Below are 17,298 nucleotides of genomic sequence, written 5' to 3'. Positions count from 1 at the left end.
AGACAAATACTTTTTTCTCCCAGTGTGCGAGGTCGACTCGCTCTCCCTGTTAATTGAAGATAACAGAGTGGCAACAATGGCCCCCGTAACAGAATGAGAGTCCTGTGATTGTCGCTGCAGAAAGAAAAGAAAAATGAAGAAGAAGGGGAGGAGGACGAAGAGGAGGAAGAGGGGAGACTCTCTAATTAGGAAGCGGGGCGGTGTGGAGGCTGTGGCCGGCAGGCAGGCGACAGACGCCGGGTCCCGGACAAAAGGCTGTCTGCTGCCCTAAACTCCCCCTGCTTAACCCTTTAAACCGAGACACACACATGCAGTGACACACATAAACACACACACTGCTGAGGCCTCGGCGCAAGTCACATTTCTACTGAGGATGAGTTCATGAATGTACAGGAACACACACACAAATACGCAGCACTAACGAAATATTGCATTCATTCTAAATACTTTAGGCTCAAACTCCAAACACCATGCATGTTTGGTTTCATAATACAACATTTATTTCCGCAGGTAAAAACACGTTCTGTTTCACACTCGTCGGTCGGACTCTGAGCTGCTCTTTGCTTTAAACAGTTAAAGCTGCTCTCCGGCTGCAGCGGATGTGTGCGAGCGCAGCAGAGAAAGCTCTTCCTATAAATACTTCCATCACTTCAGTGTTTCTAAAAATACACACAATGCTAAAGGAAATGCTGATTGACGGCGACCGAGGACCTGCTCGAAATAGAGCTGTGTGTACAGAAGACAGGTCCAGGAACTAAAACGATGTGACAGACTGCTGCAACAAAACACGAGAAAATAGAACATAAAAATGCAAATATAGAGGGGCAAAGCCTGCTCTTTAATTCGTTTGCTCATGTAAAGTCTGAAACAATAAAGCACGCTGTAATAGTCATAGCTGTAGTCTCAATGCAAAAATTCTGCCAGCAATTTTGACCCACAAATTTCACCATGCAATTTAAATCTGCTTTTAATGACATGCAAACTCGACCCAGACACATTTTCTTATCAAATTTAGTAAACCACACTTTTTCCTCCTGTTCGATATGTGGCCGACAGGGGGCGCTCCTGCCCCGCGCGTACGCGTGTGTGTCTACAAGCAGGCCCTTATTTGTGTGAAACCTTAGCTTAGATGACTTCATTAAAAAGGCTCCAAAAGTGGTGACAGTTGGTAGAGTGAGGTGATAATAATACTAATACTAATAACAATAATAATAATACAACCTTTCGCACAACATTTTTTTATTGAAATTGTGAGACAAACAAAAAAAAAAAGAAAAAAGAAAGAAAGAAAGAAAAAAACAAAAAGAAAAAAATACCCGGACAACCAGCATAAACAAGATATTTCCAACTTTAAATATATTTATGAATAGATATGAACGATGCGCCCATAGGAGGAATTACTTTGAATGTCTCCTGGCTGAAGTGAAATAACCTGAGGTGTTTTAGAATCCATGTGGAGCTCTCTCTATCTCTGTTCCTCTGTGTTTGTCGGTGGATGCAGACTAAAACATGGCACACGTCTCCTAAAAAAAGTCATCGATGCTTCATACACAGTTTTTTTTTTCTTTTTCTTTTTTCAAACCAACAAGCGCTAAATAGCTTTCATGTACAGTATATGTAAAACGGGGCGGAAGGAGGAAGAGGAGGGGGCAGGATCCATTCGAAATATATACACGCTAATATACAGCCTTGAATAAATTAATACCAATTGCATATTCTTGGATCTTAGCTTTATTTACAGATTTTTTTTATTACATAAATAGTTCAGAAAGATTTTTTTTTCTGGCATTAAATGATAAACGGTTCTTTCTTCCTCTCGCAGGCGGGACGTTCACCTTCCATCCCTTTTGAAATAATCAGACTTGCCTGTCGGCGTCGTAAGCCTCGTGTTCAGGCGTGGAGTTTAGAAACCAGGCTCGGATGCTCAAGTGCTTCAGGTTACCCAAACTTTACAGCACACACTTTCCACAGTGCCCCACGCACAGTGCGGAGCTGCAGGCTCTCGGGCAGGTTAGACCGCTATAAGAGGCCGATGGTGGCCTTGCGTGGTCCACCTGTGATATGACATGATGACGTTTAATTCACTACTTGTTTGCTTGTTGTCACTGTGACTCTCTGATAGACGTCCTTGGCCTTAGGTTAAAGGGGTTTTTTGTGATTATTTAATTCTTTATTTTCCTCACATTTGAGTTATTTCCTTATTATTCTTTTCTAAATCGTTTTTATTTAATGAGTGTAGAATTGCAGCAGGGATTTTTTTTTTCTGTTTTGTGTTTTTCTTTGTTCTGGTGGGTCTGGCCGTCTTCAAAAGCTAACCCTAAAAACACTGGGATTTCAGGGAGGACTTTGGTGTCTGATGGTGCTGAAGCTTTTCACGCTTTCCAACAGGTCAGCTCTGAAGGAAACTTTCAATACTTGTGAATTGAAAAAGATTAAATATAATTACATAGACTATATTTCTGTCTACCTGCAGCTTTGTTCCAAAAAATAGTCATAATTGGCCTTCATCAACGCCCATCAGTCATGCCTTCATCCCAGTCTCTGTAATGTGCTGTACAGGACATATGCACTTATAGTCCTCTAGTATTCAAGCCAAGTCTTCATCCCAGACAGAGAGTCTTAATCACTTGGGACAGTCTGTATTTGGGGAGGGTTCCCTTTGGCCCTCCAGGCCGCTAACCAGTCTCTGGATGCTCTGCAGCTCGTTCACTGAGTCCTTCACGGAGGTTTTGGGAGACGCGACCCTCCCACTTGAGCCTCCTGTCTTGTGATTGCTGTGGTGCTCCGGTGCTGGGCTGGTTTCCCTACTGCCCGGTTTGGAGGACTCTGAGCCTGGGTTGATGCTTCCCTGCAGGCCGGTGGTGAGCAGGCTCGAGCTTTGAGGCAGAGACACCGGGAGCTGGTAGGGGTTGAAGCGGAGCCGTGGCCTGGATGAGCCGAGGAAGGGGTTCCTGGAGAGCGGACTGGATGTGCTGGTGGCTGGGAGGGCTGAGGCTGAAGCTGCTGCTGCAGCTGCTGCCATGTAGGTGTAAGGATACGGGAAGAGACCCCCAAATGGAGGCATGGGGATGCCCTGAAAGTCGAACAAGGAAAGACACATAGTCAGTGCAAAGATCACTGATGTGGGACGATCATCAAAGAATCTCTTCCATTCACCTACTCACAAAAACATCAGATTCTTCCGTTTTCTCAGACTGTTTAAAACTGATTTAAAAAGCACTGAAGCAGTAATATATTATTCCTGGGTTTTGTTTATTTATGTATTTTTACAAATAGATGATTCTACATTTCAAAAGGTGAATTTGATGAGTGTACTGTTGTTTTAATCATCAACAAACCTAAATTCCGAGCTTGCTGAGTGTAGAGTTTATTTCAACAATCACAGTGTGAAGAAGGCAAAGTAAATCATGTCTATGTCCCTGTCCTGCTGACGTCACATGACTGCTACAGGTGTGGAGAGGGACTAAATCATTTAAGTGGGCGGCTTTCCTTACCTGAGAGGCAAGCATGTGCTGGGACAGATGGAAGGGGAAGGGGTTTGGGGTTCCTCCTGTGCCCTGGGTGGAGAGGCTGCCATTTTCCAAACCACTTGTTCCAGATACAGAGGCCAATAGATGCCCCATGCCCATAGCGGAAAAGGCTCCAGGGGCCATGGCAAACTGCCCAGGGTGAAACAACAGTGGCGATCCGGTGTTCAGAGGGTTAAAGAACTGCTGACTGTGCAGGCCAGACAGAGCCAAGCTTTGTAAATGGCCTGGGCTGAAGTGTGAGGGGCTCTCGGTCTGGACTACAAGAGGGGAGAAGGCATCCTTAGTGGCACTGATGCCTCCAGCCTCCGAGTCCTTTGTTAACACGTCTGTGGTGTCCTTCCTGTGCCTGCTTTCCACTTTGTCCTTCTCGAGGCTCCTTATACTGAATAAAGAGTCATCCTTCTTCTCAGCAACGGCTCTTTCCCTCATGCGCTCCTCACACCTGGAGCTGTAGGGGGACACAGGTTCGGGTCCCGGGCTGTTGGACCCGGTGCAGCGCTCATCTTGATGCTCCAGCTCTTGCTCGCTGTCAGTGCATGTTTTATCATCTAAGATGCAGAAATCAGAAAGCAGGACACATAAGCACCAGTCCTACACTCTAACCCACACACAGCAAATCATGTGGTCACGAGGCTGGTTGGGACGCTCTCTCCAAATCCACCTTGTATGTTCCAGTCTTTGAGAAAATAACATTTAACCAGCATTTTAAATATTGTATTAATTTTGAAAAATATTCCTTGTCAGCCTGTGTGTAATGTTTTAGTGAGCAAAGATTGGAAAAATGAACATGTTTAAATTTTTATCAGAGCCCTTTAAAACTAAATGCTGAGACCTAATGAGACTCATATATAATGGACTATTTCTGAACTTTTATAATCGAGTTATAACATTCAGATGAAAATTTGAATTTCAAATCCCACGGCAGTCCAAAATTAGGCTGATTTTACTGTCTTTATACACAGTTCTTACCAACAAAATTAACAAATTAAATAAAGGCGGGTCAGTGCGTTATCCGAGGCAACCTTTGGTTAACAGGTGAGGAATGCAAACCAAAAACCAACGCAAATCCAACAGTAATATGAGTAACAACCAAACAGTTTGGAGGTCAGAGTCCTGTGGCACCGTTTAAAGACATGTCGCTGTTTTATCTGAACGCACCACAGTCCAAAAACCAAACAAAAACTGAATCGCAAAAATCAAATGCCACAATAATAATCTAGAACTAATAGTGTAATAATAATAAAATAAATAATGCATGTATGACAATAATGCATCTACTTTGTGTCACTGTTTACTTTGCACTCATTTAATACTTTATCACTTTAAAATATGAAATTATTTCATAACCTAAACGATCATTGCAGCAGCTCGTGATTATTAACGCACCCCGCTGTCATGAAATCCAACAAAGCCCCTGCACCAAAGAAAAAATAAGCGGTAGTATCACTAACCTCTACTTGGCCTGCTGAACCTCAGCGGGCTGGTACCCGCTCCCAGCGGGGAGTGGACCGTGTCCCTGCCGGCAGGAGCTTCACTGGACGAGGCGTCCGAGTCCGCGCCCTCCCTGTCCGCCTTGCACTGGTCCTCGTACATCCGCAGCGAAGGCATGGACAGCTGCTTCCTGCAATAATAATAATAATAATAATAATAATAATAATAATAATAATAATAATAATAATAACAACAAATGAGTTGTCCTTGCTGAATTTAAAAAAAAGGCCGATACTCAAAGCGCGCAGGCACACACACACACACACACACACACACACACACACACACACACACACACACACACACACACACAGAGCAGGTGTTATACAGCAGTTTGTACCTTTTCTCTCTCCTTCCGTTTCCCGTGTCTCTGAAACCTTTGGCGAACGGGTTGTTGTCGATCTTCAGCTGTGTTATCTATCCAAGATAGAAGGACAGGAGCCGTTTTATACACAGAGAACCACAGGAAAACACACACACACACATTGTTAGGCCCCAGTGTCTCCACCTGGTCCACATGTATTAAAACAATGCCTTTGGATTAACACACATACAGCGTAGACCTCGGATTTGCATTATTAATTAAAACGTAATGATGGTGCGTTATTCACATAGGCCCCCAGAGAGAAATTCTGCCACGAAACATTCCTCTGTGGGGCCACAGAGGCCTTCGACCCCCAGAAAAATGGCGGAGGATGCTATACTTGAACAGATAACGCTCATATCAATAATTAATACGGCGGTTTGGAACACTGCTGCCTCACAATATGTGGAGGAGGCCTGTGTGGCTCCGTGTATTTGAAGGAGCCACACAGGCCTCGGGGGAGCTTCCGTGCTCCTGGAGGCCCTCCGTGGCCCCAGAATTTAACGCTTCAGGCGCTTCCAGTTTGAGTAGCGAGTCTGAGCATCTGCCCAGTCTAGCTGCAGTGTGACCAACCCTTTAAATGCCTCCTCAATTGTGTCTTTTTGCCATAAACGTTTAGAACATGACCCCCGCCCCTGGACACGAGTCCCAATTAGCTTCAAGAAGGAGGCGAACGAACAGCCAAGGGCTTCAAAATAATGCCATCAATTTTTTTTTTTATAAATTCAGGTGGAATGATTAGCTTTGATATGAAAATAAATAAATACATAAATAAATGACTCTAGTGTCACTTTGACAAGACAAAACTTTCAAATATGACGCCAGTCATTTTTAACGCAGCGTCACAACATTCATAACCTCCTTTCTCCAGCATTTATACGCCTAATTTATTCACTTCTGGACAAGGTAATAGCCCATTTATAGCCCGTGAATAGCCGATAACACACACACACACACACACACACACACACACACACACACACACACACACACACACACACACACACACACACACACACACACACACACACACACACACTCCATTTGAATTCATAGATATGTCGGCTGCAGCCACAAATCCAAGCAAAACAGCAATTTAAAAAATCCAGAGGGACATGGGAGTCCTCTGCAGGGAAATTAGGCGACCTACAAAATCAGATTAAGTCTTCGGGGGTTGGTGGCGGGGGGGAGGACGCTGATGTAGGACGTTTATTTAGGATGTTTATTATGCAAAGTATAGCAGCCATATTAGAGGCCGTCGGTGGAGTGTGAACGCTGACTCACCTTGTCGTTCTGATATGCTGTCACAGCCACGAACTCGGTCTCGGGGAACACGTACGTCCTGAAGGTGCTGTAGGGAAGCTTCAGGATGTCGTTGGCCCGCACTATGTGGAACCTGGGCTGGTACTTGTGCATGGAGTTCAGGATCGTCTGGACCAACACACACAGAAAGCGAAGCTTTCGAGTGAATATCACGGCATGTTTATGTCTCTCTCTCTCAGATGCTCAACCTCGACACCAGGCAGAATCTGTTGCAGGCGGATCATCCAGCGCATTGTTATTGATGCTGTTATAATTACTGTGTAAGCAGCCTGGTCTGTAATTAGTGCGGGGCAAAGGGAAAAACCTTACCAGGCCACACATGCTGCCATGAGGAATCAGAACCACAGAAAAAACGATTTGATCCAATTCCTAACAGCACAAAGAGCTACAAATTTCACAAGTACACACGCACAGAGCGGCGTGGAGTTACTGCCCGGTGGTCTGTTTTGACGCATCAAAGACATCACACGCAAAACTTAAAATTCCCCCAAAATGGACCGGACACAAAGTGACAGTAAAGATACAGAAAACCAAAAACGTTAGGTGACTGTACGAGGCAATGCAAGCCCGAATCAGCGCTGCACACACCAAGAAATTCTGCTTCTTAGCTATTGCAAATTATTTAGACTGACGCGTCATGTTCCATTTATTTGCAGTAGAAAGCACACAAGGCTGCCATTCAGATACACACTGCAAAATGTGATAATATGCCCCTTTGCAAACTGGTAGCGTTATTATTTATTTTATTTATTTATTTGATTTTAAATGCTTTGTAAAAAGACAAAGTAAAGCCAGTTATTTTGGATAAAACACACTCCACAAATATAGAAATGAAAAAATAAAATACACAATATATGCAACAGCCATATGAGGTTACTGGCTGGAGGGAGCGTTTCGCACTCACTTCATGTTATTTCTTTCTGACCCGATTTGGTAATACACCACTTAATCCTCAGCCTCGCAAACAGTCGGCTTAGACATGCTGGGTTTTTCTTTTCTTTTAAGTTCCCAATACAATCGGGCCTAAAACAAAGGTGTACAGTAGGGAGGTGCAGTGCAAACTACGGTCAGGGGGTAAGGAGGCCTGTAGGTGCTGCAGCTCAGGCAGCTGGGCCTGGCTTTGGATATCAAGGTGGAGAAATTGCAGAGCCGCGATATTCTGCAGAACATCGAAGAGACACAAGTTCCAAGTCAAGTAGCGACAAAGTGACAAAGCTTTGGGTGTAAAGACGCTACATATTATATTCTCCGTTAATTTCATTTTAGAATACTGTAGGAGACGATGATACTCTGAGCAGATTTATGTCAGTGCTCCACGTCTCTCAGCTTTACTGAAGCTACTTGATCATTTTTCTGTGGCAGTTTCATACTAGAAATTCGCTCTGTGCTCTTTTTTTTTCCGGATTTTTTTTCCTGTGATCAAACATTCACTATCACCCATTTCCCCTCACGTCTTCCAAAAAAATAAATAAATAAAGTAAATAAAAAATCCATAAATGTTGAAAATGTCATCTCCAGTATTTCAACACTCAGTGCAGCGTGTAAATATGAAAAATATCCTCCCTGCACAGAAGAAAGAAAGGAAAAAAACTCTATTTGTACTTACAAATCCATGTTTGTCCGAGATGTTGTTGGTCAGCTTGAGTTTATGGAAAGCAACAGGCTTGGCCATCCACTGCTCGCCGGTGGCCGGGCTGTCCGGGTGGATATACATCCTCTTGGGCATCTCGGGGTCGGCCTTGCCCGCCACCATCCAGCGGGAATTGTGGAACTTGTAGCGGCAGTCGTCCGCGGCCACGATGTCCATCAGCAGGATGTATTTGGCTTTTTTATCGAGGCCGTTTATTCGCACTTTGAACGGAGGGAACATCCTCCTGCGGAAAGAAACACACGCCGGGAGTCAACACGCCGCGATACAACCCGAATACAACTGCACATTATCCTGCAACATTTGAGCAAATTTGACAAAAGAGGCGTTGAGGGAAAAACGCGGCGCTCGTACAGGCAGAAATATTGCAATTGTCAGACATTCTTCTCCAAAGCTGCACACTGTTAGGCGACAGCAACACAAAAACACAGTGCGTGTTTCTGTGCGTGTGTGTGTCCAAGCCATCCACTACAAAGCTGAGGAATATATTTATGACCACACCACCTCATGTCCCTGCTTTTTGAAGTGACAGCCTGTTTATAAAACCCAGAAGCTCTGCTGCCTCCACAGAATGCAGTTTAGGAGATAAAACCTGATCAAAGCTCTTACCACATTTCCCCCAAAATATCCCAGATATGTGCTGTGGTCACGGTGGAAGTAGATGACAAATATTTCAAGACAAACGGGAGCTTTATTCAATAACTGGCTCCTCTCCCACAAATGTAGATGTGGCATAGTTATTTAAAACGACATTTAAAACTGCTATTTGGGGTATAATTACTGGTAAATGCCGTGTTCTCGCTGTTTTTGTTAAATATAGTTTTTATTTTATTTTTTTTAAATAAATGAGCAAACCAACAATCACTGCAAAAATATGTACCGACCGTGCAAGGCCTGATAAAGAGGCTGCCGTTTACTGGCATTTTAGCTGCTCTAAAATTCTCGAGTAATTCTCCGAGCTTACTTGGACTAACCGAAAAGGCTTTAAACTGTATGGAAATAAAAACACGTTCTCCGGATATCCGTGAGCGGATCTATATGCATCGGGCGAGAGTTCTTACCTTCCTGACTTGGTAATAACCATCTCCGTTCCGAGTTTGTGAAACTGGTCCCAAAGATCCTTGGCTTCCAGTGTAACTTTTGGATCGTCGTCCACTTCCTCCTCGGGCTCCAGGCTTTTCATGCTGCGGAGATGAGCCGCCTGATGGTGACTGAGAGCCGGGTGGAGCCCAGCCTCCGCCGCCCCTGCCAGGCCGTGGTCCGTGATCGGCTTAGTGAGAGCACCGGGAGGGAGGCTGAGCGCCGGGAAGAAGGAAGGCTGAGCGGCCGCTAGAAAGGCGGACATGGGGAAATCGGTCGGCCGGTGTGCGTGGAAAGGGTGATAAGCCATTGCAGTCCCTGTGAAAACTGGATCTCTCATCGGTGCATCCACAAAAAGCGAAGTGAAATAACAGATATTTTAATGGTATCTCCCCCCAGCCCAGAGCCAGAAGGTCCGCTCTTCGACAGCACTCAGTAATGTCTGTAAAGCGGCACAGTGAACACACAGCGCGTTATCGGGGTGAAGAAAATAGCCCAGAGTTGCTGCTGATGTGCGTTTCCTTTGGTTCCTGCACCGAGTCCGTCAGCAGAAGTGGCGCTTCAGTAGAAGGCAGAGCCCGGCTGCGCTGTGTGCCTCTCAGAGAAATAAGCAGTTTCTCAGTCATCCCACACTGACTGGAGAGATGTGGCCCCGTTCACTGCAGATCTGTGACTATCTCACATGTCCTTCCTGCCTCCATCCCCAACACTAATGAACCAAGCCCCTTTGATTGCTGATTTTACGCTTTCTGGACCAATTGTGGGCCCCTATAGGCGTGGTTCTGACAGCTCCGGCCAGACTCTAGGAGAGGAGGGGGGACAAGAAGGTGTCGGAAGCATTAGCAGTAAGAAAACATGTCAACAGAATAAAATATTAACCAATGACAGGAAAGATCGGGAAATCCCACCCCCATTTCTAAGCCAAACACCGGGTCAGCCCTTAGCTCTTGGCCGGTGGAGGCATCACCTCTCTCGGCTAGCTTTTTTATAATGTCGCCTGCGGAAAAAAACCCAACCTGTCCACAGACTCGGTGTCTTAATACTCACCTTCATACAGAGGAACAGCCTCACTTCTCCATATTTGCCACAGTGTTTTCGAACATGTCACAGCAGTAAATCTCGCAGCTCATGCTCTGCATTCCGGAGAGATTTCTTCTCAAGAGCTGCTGCTCTCTCGGTCGCTCTATAGTCTCTATAGAGACTTCGTAATTATAGCGTCGGCTGTTTTGACGATTAGGCTGGATTTGCCTCACACTAGTCCAGGCTATGTTAACCGTGTGTATACTGAATCGAGACTCAAACAGGCTCGATTTCCCCGGGCGGGAGCCGCGTATCTGTGCGTGTTCCTGGTGGGGCTGACGGGGAGGCGGCGGCAGAGTAAAGCGGGCTGGAAAAGACCAACTCTGATGCTGCGTGGAGCAAAAACAGAGGAAGCCCGATGAATAATGATGCGTGAATTTTGCGAGAAAAATGAGGGAGAAAAAAGCGGTGAGTGCTCACTTCGATACCAACTCTTCCTTGTTTGGCTTCAGATGAAGTTTACTGCATGTATTTGAACTTGTTATTATCGTGTCGCTGCTTTATTCCTGCTGTTGCGGTGCTGCTGGCTGTCGGAGGGATTACTTTATTTTTTATTTTTTTTAAAATATTTTTTAACTCCGATATCAAACAGCGATGAGATGATTTAGAGCTCAGTCTGAGTTTGGGGCAGGCCGTGGTGGCGTGTAATCTCCGACAGGTTTTATTTTGTCAAACCAAGAGCAGTGCGGGACTCCAGGAGCCAGGAGGGGGTGGTGGTGGTGTGGGGCACCAGCCTCCCAGCACTCTGCTCTGCGGAGCTCCTTCGGCAGAATCCAGTGAACTCGGACTCGGTTTGTTAGAGAGTCGCTCGGCGCCGGTCGGCTGATGCGCCGCAGTAAGAACAATCTCCTGTCTCTTTAGATTTACCCTCAAGTGCTGTGAAGCGAAGCCTCATCTGCGGCTCTGCTCCACTGTCCTGCCTCGGTCATGACTCAGTGTCGGATCTGAGTCCCCCACCCCCCGCCTCCTCGTTTTGGATAAACAGCTGCCCTCTCCGGGCTGGGACGATCGCGAGTGGGCCGCAGGCGTCACTTGGACAAAAACTGAAACAAAAAGTGTTAATCCCTCTGAATAAGTGTGTCAGCGACAACTGCGCATTTCCGATGAACCCCTGGAACTTAGCCGCCTCTGTGGCTTCCGCTGACACCCGCACAAAATTCTTAGTAGCCATCTAAATGTCTTCAATAACAAATCTAAACATCAAAACAAACAAACAAATAATAGAATAAATAAAATGAAATAATCAAAAGACGAAATGCTTCTAAACTACCAAGTAATCCGTTCGGCCTCAAAACAAAAAAGACAAACAGAAAAGAAAAGTGTAAACAAAACGATTTGATGTCTCCAAACCGACACCACGATTCGGCTTGTGTGTCAGATACAGCATGTCATGTGATTTAAGAGCATGGGATGTCTGCACATCTCTGTGTTACACACTTGTTGCTCGGCTCCCATCATACAGCCATGCGTAACAGAGTCAGCAGGCCAGAGAGAGAGTAGCTCCGGTGAACGGGGCTCATACACCTGAATGAAGCCGTTTCCACGAGCCCAGTGGATCCCACACACATCCCCGAAGCGTCATGCGCTCCCGCACGGCACACACATCAGCAGCACAGAGAGTGTCAAGGTTAAGAAGAGCTGTTTCAGACTGAAAATAATTAAGATGGGTGTTGTTGTGGTGTGTATCTAACAGCTGACTCGTCCCTAAAGCTGCTTTTTTATTTTTTGAAGACGTAGGAGACTTTGGGAGCTGCTCACTGGGCTTTACTGTGACACAAATGAAAACAGATTAGCAACATATGGAGGTGGATAACGGTTTTTCTGTTGGAATGCTCAACGGGATAATTGTATCAACAATGCTTTTACAAATTAGTCACCATTTATTTGTTCTGTGCCTTCAACGGTACAGAAATCTCCATCAAGCGCGATTTAAAAGTCATTAAGTCAAGGCAGCAGAGCTCCAGGCTGCTGGGAGCTCTACGTGGAAGGGGCATCGGCCTGATAGATTAACGCGTCCTGTGTGTTGTGGATTAATGGAAGCAGACAGTAAATATGCTCCTTAGACTTGTTCTTTGGGCATGTGTTTGTCAGCTGGGGATGTGGATATGAAGCGTCTGCGAAGAAAAAATGCGCCAAAAATGAGCAAATTATCTGGTTTTGTCTTCAATTTCTGTTGTCTGAAAATGTATGTTTTTAAAATAAAATAATAAAAAAAATAAGGTCACATAGTTGTCAGAAACGAGCCTAGATGAGGACGTTTGGAGGCTTAAATCAGAGACCTTTGGAGCTGCTTGTCACACTTCAAGCTGCAGGCTCGTATTTACCGTGAATTAACTACTTGCAGGACGCTTTCCATACAGTAGGAAGTTGACTGAGGTTTTTCTGTGTCCTTTATTCGTCCGTTCAATACAAGACAATACAACTGTGCGTAAAATGCGCCTTCCGTCCCGGTCATTTGGCCCCTGTGTCAGCGATCCGGGCCAAAGACGCTCTAATTACAACATAACGGGACGGTTTTTGCGCCATATTCGTCTATAATCGAGTATTGTTATTTTCTTCCTTTCCTCCGCATTGTTCCTTTTCTCCTTTCATCTCTCCATCTTCTCCTCCCATCTCCCTGCATCATCTCTCAGGCTATATTTAGCGGCTAGACTGAGGCCTTGGCGCCAGACCGTTTAAGACCTGTCAAAGTCCCTCATATTTCCCCTTGTCACATGGAAACCCGGCGACCAGCGGCCCTCTCCTCCTCCTCCTTCCTTTCTCTTCTCCCGCTCCTCCTTCTCTCTCCTCCTCCTGTAACTACCAGCAGCTTTCCTCCTCCTCCTCCTCCTGCTCCTCTTCGGCTGCCTTTGCTAAATGAAACATACCACTTCTCACTTGTAGCAAAAGGAAAATGTTTCCTTAAGCCCTCCCAAACTCAAACACTCCCGCACACATATTATTTGGAACAATGCATCGAAAAAGAGGTTTGCTTGTTTGTTTTTGGCTCTGAATATTACCGGATGCATCACAGATATGCTATTAAAATAATAATAATAATGATGAAATAAAAATGTCGCACCTTATACATGTTCAGTCATGAACTACAGCCACTCACATCCAGGGCTGAAGCCTTTTATTTTCCTTGCTCCCTTCTCATCTCATCTGCGTCCACGATGTTGAATAGAGGGGTTGAGGTGCGTCTGACTGACAGGTGGAACGCCAGGTGAGGGCGCTATGGTGACCCGAGGGAGCCAGAGGAGGGTGACAGAGCTGTCACAGCTACAGGCGTCACGCAGCAGACAGCCTCACAGAAATCTGAAGTCTTTCCGTTTCAGTACATTTAATCCCCCTGCTCATTTCAGCCATCTCAGTTCTGATGCTGCTGGTCACTGCGTCACGGACAGGAGATGTTTGGGTGGCGCCACAGGTGCACGGCGCGCTGCGCTCATGTACGTGTCTGACTTTGTCCAGAAATGAAAAAAGACGCGAATACAGGAAATCCAAATGATGACATCACCTGTTGCTGTTATTCTCAGGTAGAAAAAATAGATAAATATGAAATAAACTATGAATTAAAACGGGCTTCTGTTGTTGTCGGGTTACTACTTTATAGAGGAAATTTCTCGCGGATATCCGGGGGGCGGATGTGAGAAATAATTTAGATTTCCCAAAGTAAATAGTCAAATATTAAAGTTTAAGATAAAAAAAAAAGTAATAATAATATTTGCACCTAAACTGTGTTTGTTATTCCGCTGGAATCTCCTGATATTGCTCCTGAAAATCGAGAAGTAACGGCGCACATACGGTGCAGTATGTCTGCACGTTATCCTTGAAAGGTACACAGTGTTACCCCGAGGCCCAATAATTAGCTCTGCTGGCTGGATTCTTCTGGATTGAACCCGAACGGACACAAATTATTTTTACTGTACTCGTGCATGCGCACAAATGTTTGTCAAAGCAAGTTCATCCTTATTTACAGCGATCCTCTTAAACCTGCATTTGATGTTTTACGAATCTTTCCGACAAACAAGGTGACTGCAAAATCCACATTTATGTTTTTTTTCTTTAAGCTTATTGTATTATTATTAGATTCATCCGCTCAAATCTAAACATTTAGGAAGTTCCATGTATTATTTGTAGTTTTTTAAATCAAACAAACAAACAAACATTTGTTTGGCACATCGAGCAAACAATCGCTCAACTTATATTTGTATTTTTGTTTTTAAAAACTACAATAAAGTCTCTTTTTTGCGCGCAGTTTTACCAAATAAATCCAAGAAGGAGATTCCACTCTGTTTATGTGCATGCTTGTGGTTCGGAACAGCAGGTCTAAATTCATCCTAATCAGCAAACATTCGGGTATTTAACATCATCCAGCTGACAGCATTTATTACCATTTCATCTAAATCGAGGAGCATTTTTTAAACAGCAAAATAATCTTTTGTGTGTTTTGCAGATGTGTTGACAGCATGGAGAGATTAAATTAGCAGCTGCAGCGCCGGGAACATTGAATCATATTAAGGATCAGCAGCAGAGGAGCGGAGGAAGAGGAGAGGCTGTACCTGCAGGCCTCTGCTTTCAGGAACCCGGTACCGCAAAACATCAGGACATCCACTAAATAGCCCACAGAAAACCTCTCACCCAGGGCAGGGAAGTTTAAACAAATACGCTTTATTCTTATTTCGATTCTTATGAAAACACCTGGAGAATGAAAACGTTAAAACAGCCTGAAAATCACTTAAAACGCGACAGAAACAGCGAAGCTGCAGTAAATTAAAATCACGCCTGAACGACAGATATCCGAAATATCGGTTTTTTTTTTTAACCTCTTGAAAGATCGAATTACGCAACAGAGACACGTCACGTCTGATCACACGCACTGCATATGAATGACTCGGTCTGAATGAAACGAACCTGAAAAGTTCTGAATGGATGGCACTGCTGTCCCTCCTGCGGTCCCGCAGTGACGCTGTCACAGCGTGACGCTGGTCTCAAAGGGTGGCACGACAGGAGCCCGCAGGAACACCGAGTCCAGACTTTTCACACAGTTTCATTTCAGCGTTGCTTCATTTAAATTTTCTAATATTTATCCAGCTGACAGAAATTATTAGATCTAAGCCAGAAAACGAGGTTTCACACAGCTGCGCTGTTCAGCATCAGGGTTCTAACATATGGTTTGATGGGCCTGAATTAATCACTTGTTGCACACTAGTTAAAATCAGCAGCCTGTTTTCTCCACAATACTTCGGAAACAGCTCCGGTGTATTTTTAACATCACGGAATTCAGTCAAAATAAGAACAAAAAAAGAAAAAACAAGAACGAAACTTTAAACATAAAAACATCTCATTTTCGTCCCTAAAGCACAGCCTGGATGTTTCAGTGTGAGCGGAGTCTTCCTCTGCTCAGTCCACCGCGCACTTTTTTTCAACCCTGTGCAGCTAAATGGAGCGCTTACTGAATGTCTCCAAAAACATATTTAGAAAATAAATAAAAATAATACTCTGCAGAATGTGCGTTTACAGCCCTCTCTACAGCTCTGCATGCATGTGTGTTTTGAATCCACGTCTCTTTAAGTCCCGTCTTAACGCAAAATTCAGTGTGTATCGTTTAAAAAACTAGTCGAGTTCGTTTTTATTGAGGACGTAGAATCCACGCCAATACTGAATTCCCGAACAGTTGATTTGTAATTTAGAGTCACCGTCGGGAGCCAATTTACACTCTCCAACTGCACAGCCATACACGAAAGAACAGCACTGTGTTGGTTTGTAGCTGAAGTGAAATGCTGAAGCCAGCTGGGAGTTCGTGGTGGTAAAAACTCAAGCAGAGAGACGGTCATGGGTTCAAATCTAATTTGCCTTGTGCGCAACACAAACTTGGGAAAAGCTGCTGAGTAGCAACAGAACTCGCGGCCCAATGCTTTGCCTAGAAGGGAGCTTGTTACTGCGCACACTCGCTGTGTAACAGGCCTTCCTCCAAGAGTGAAACTGTGAGCTGCGAGGAACATTGCACACTTCAGAGAAGGCCAGCAGACCTCTTGCTCTTTATTCTGAAAATTATATTTTGAACTGCAGCTGGCAACAAGCAAGTTTATTGATAACCCTAAATGGAAAGTGGTGCACAGTTGTGCAACCGCATCAATTGTTGGCACTTGGCCTAAAGAATAACAAACTAACAACATCTCTGATGACCATAACGATGCCGGGATGATTCTGGGAAACTGTTCAGTGGAGCTGGACACTGATCTCACCAAAAACCTGCAGGACTCTTCTTATATTCTGCTGCCGGCTGCTGACCCGATTAGTTAATACTGTCACAGTCCTGCTGAATATTCACAAGTTTTCTTCTCTAATCACACATTTCCAAGCAGGAGCTCTGGTCAGAATCAAGAAATTTCAAAGTTTGAGCAGTTTATATGTCAGGGAGCCAACTGTGTCATCTTCACTGACTGAAATCAGGGAGCAGATTTAGGAGCTCAGTAACAGCACACATGTTCCTCTGAGTTCATGTAAACAGAGCTGCTCAAGTTCAGTGATTCAGAATTTCTTTCCTTGCACTCCCACGTCACTGCCCACTTGTTAGAAATCAATAATTGTTTACATTTAAAACATTTTAGGGATTTTGGTGCGTGTGGAACTTTTGTTACACTTCACATGTGTCTGTGGTGGTGACGGACACTTCCTCTGTATTAAAATGTGCACCTCTGAAGATATTTCATAATGTAAAGTGTTTGCAAAAACATGATAAAATAAAATGACTTTCATTTGCAAACTGCTGTGTCTTTTCAGTTTATGTTGCATAA

At 44.6% G+C, this 17,298-nt stretch overlaps 1 protein-coding gene and 1 long non-coding RNA gene across 3 annotated transcripts; one reads left to right on the top strand and one right to left on the bottom strand.

The window, feature by feature from the left end:
- Window positions 1–817: 817 nt before the first annotated feature.
- Window positions 818–10,622, bottom strand: tbx2b (T-box transcription factor 2b). 2 transcript variants are annotated; one of them, XM_026193359.2, is made up of 8 exons: window positions 10,484–10,622; window positions 9,418–10,238; window positions 8,315–8,582; window positions 6,670–6,822; window positions 5,362–5,438; window positions 4,982–5,151; window positions 3,495–4,078; window positions 818–3,073 (listed from the first exon to the last, which is right to left on the bottom strand). In XM_026193359.2, the coding sequence occupies exons 2-8, from the start codon at window positions 9,774–9,776 to the stop codon at window positions 2,624–2,626; spliced, it is 2,061 nt and encodes a 686-aa protein (XP_026049144.1). In that variant the 5' UTR covers window positions 9,777–10,238; window positions 10,484–10,622; the 3' UTR covers window positions 818–2,623. The 2 variants fall into 2 exon arrangements, with proteins under 2 accessions (XP_026049144.1, XP_080145251.1); XM_080289125.1 differs by having other exon boundaries at window positions 6,670–6,816.
- A 161-nt stretch (window positions 10,623–10,783) lies between these two features.
- On the top strand, window positions 10,784–17,267 carry LOC113036830 (uncharacterized). Its single transcript, XR_003274508.2, has 2 exons — window positions 10,784–10,924; window positions 14,955–17,267. It is a non-coding gene; the product is annotated as an uncharacterized LOC113036830 (long non-coding RNA).
- Window positions 17,268–17,298: the final 31 nt, after the last annotated feature.

This window comes from Astatotilapia calliptera, chromosome 14, assembly GCF_964374335.1.
Source record: "Astatotilapia calliptera chromosome 14, fAstCal68.1, whole genome shotgun sequence".
NCBI classification, from domain to species: Eukaryota; Metazoa; Chordata; class Actinopteri; order Cichliformes; family Cichlidae; genus Astatotilapia; species Astatotilapia calliptera.
The sequence above is the reverse complement of the archived record's forward strand: the minus strand, read 5'-3'. Positions and strand labels throughout refer to the sequence as shown.

What these genes read in the sequence shown, in the direction of transcription:
- tbx2b (XM_026193359.2), bottom strand. Translation starts at nt 9,776, where the DNA reads ATGAGAGATCCAGTTTTCACAGGGACTGCAATGGCTTATCACCCTTTC. An exon ending in AACGGAAGGAGAGAGAAAAG is followed by an intron (nt 5,152 to 5,361) that starts GTACAAACTGCT and finishes TTATTATTGCAG; the next exon opens with GAAGCAGCTGTCCATGCCTT. An exon ending in AGCACATGCTTGCCTCTCAG is followed by an intron (nt 3,074 to 3,494) that starts GTAAGGAAAGCC and finishes TTCGACTTTCAG; the next exon opens with GGCATCCCCATGCCTCCATT.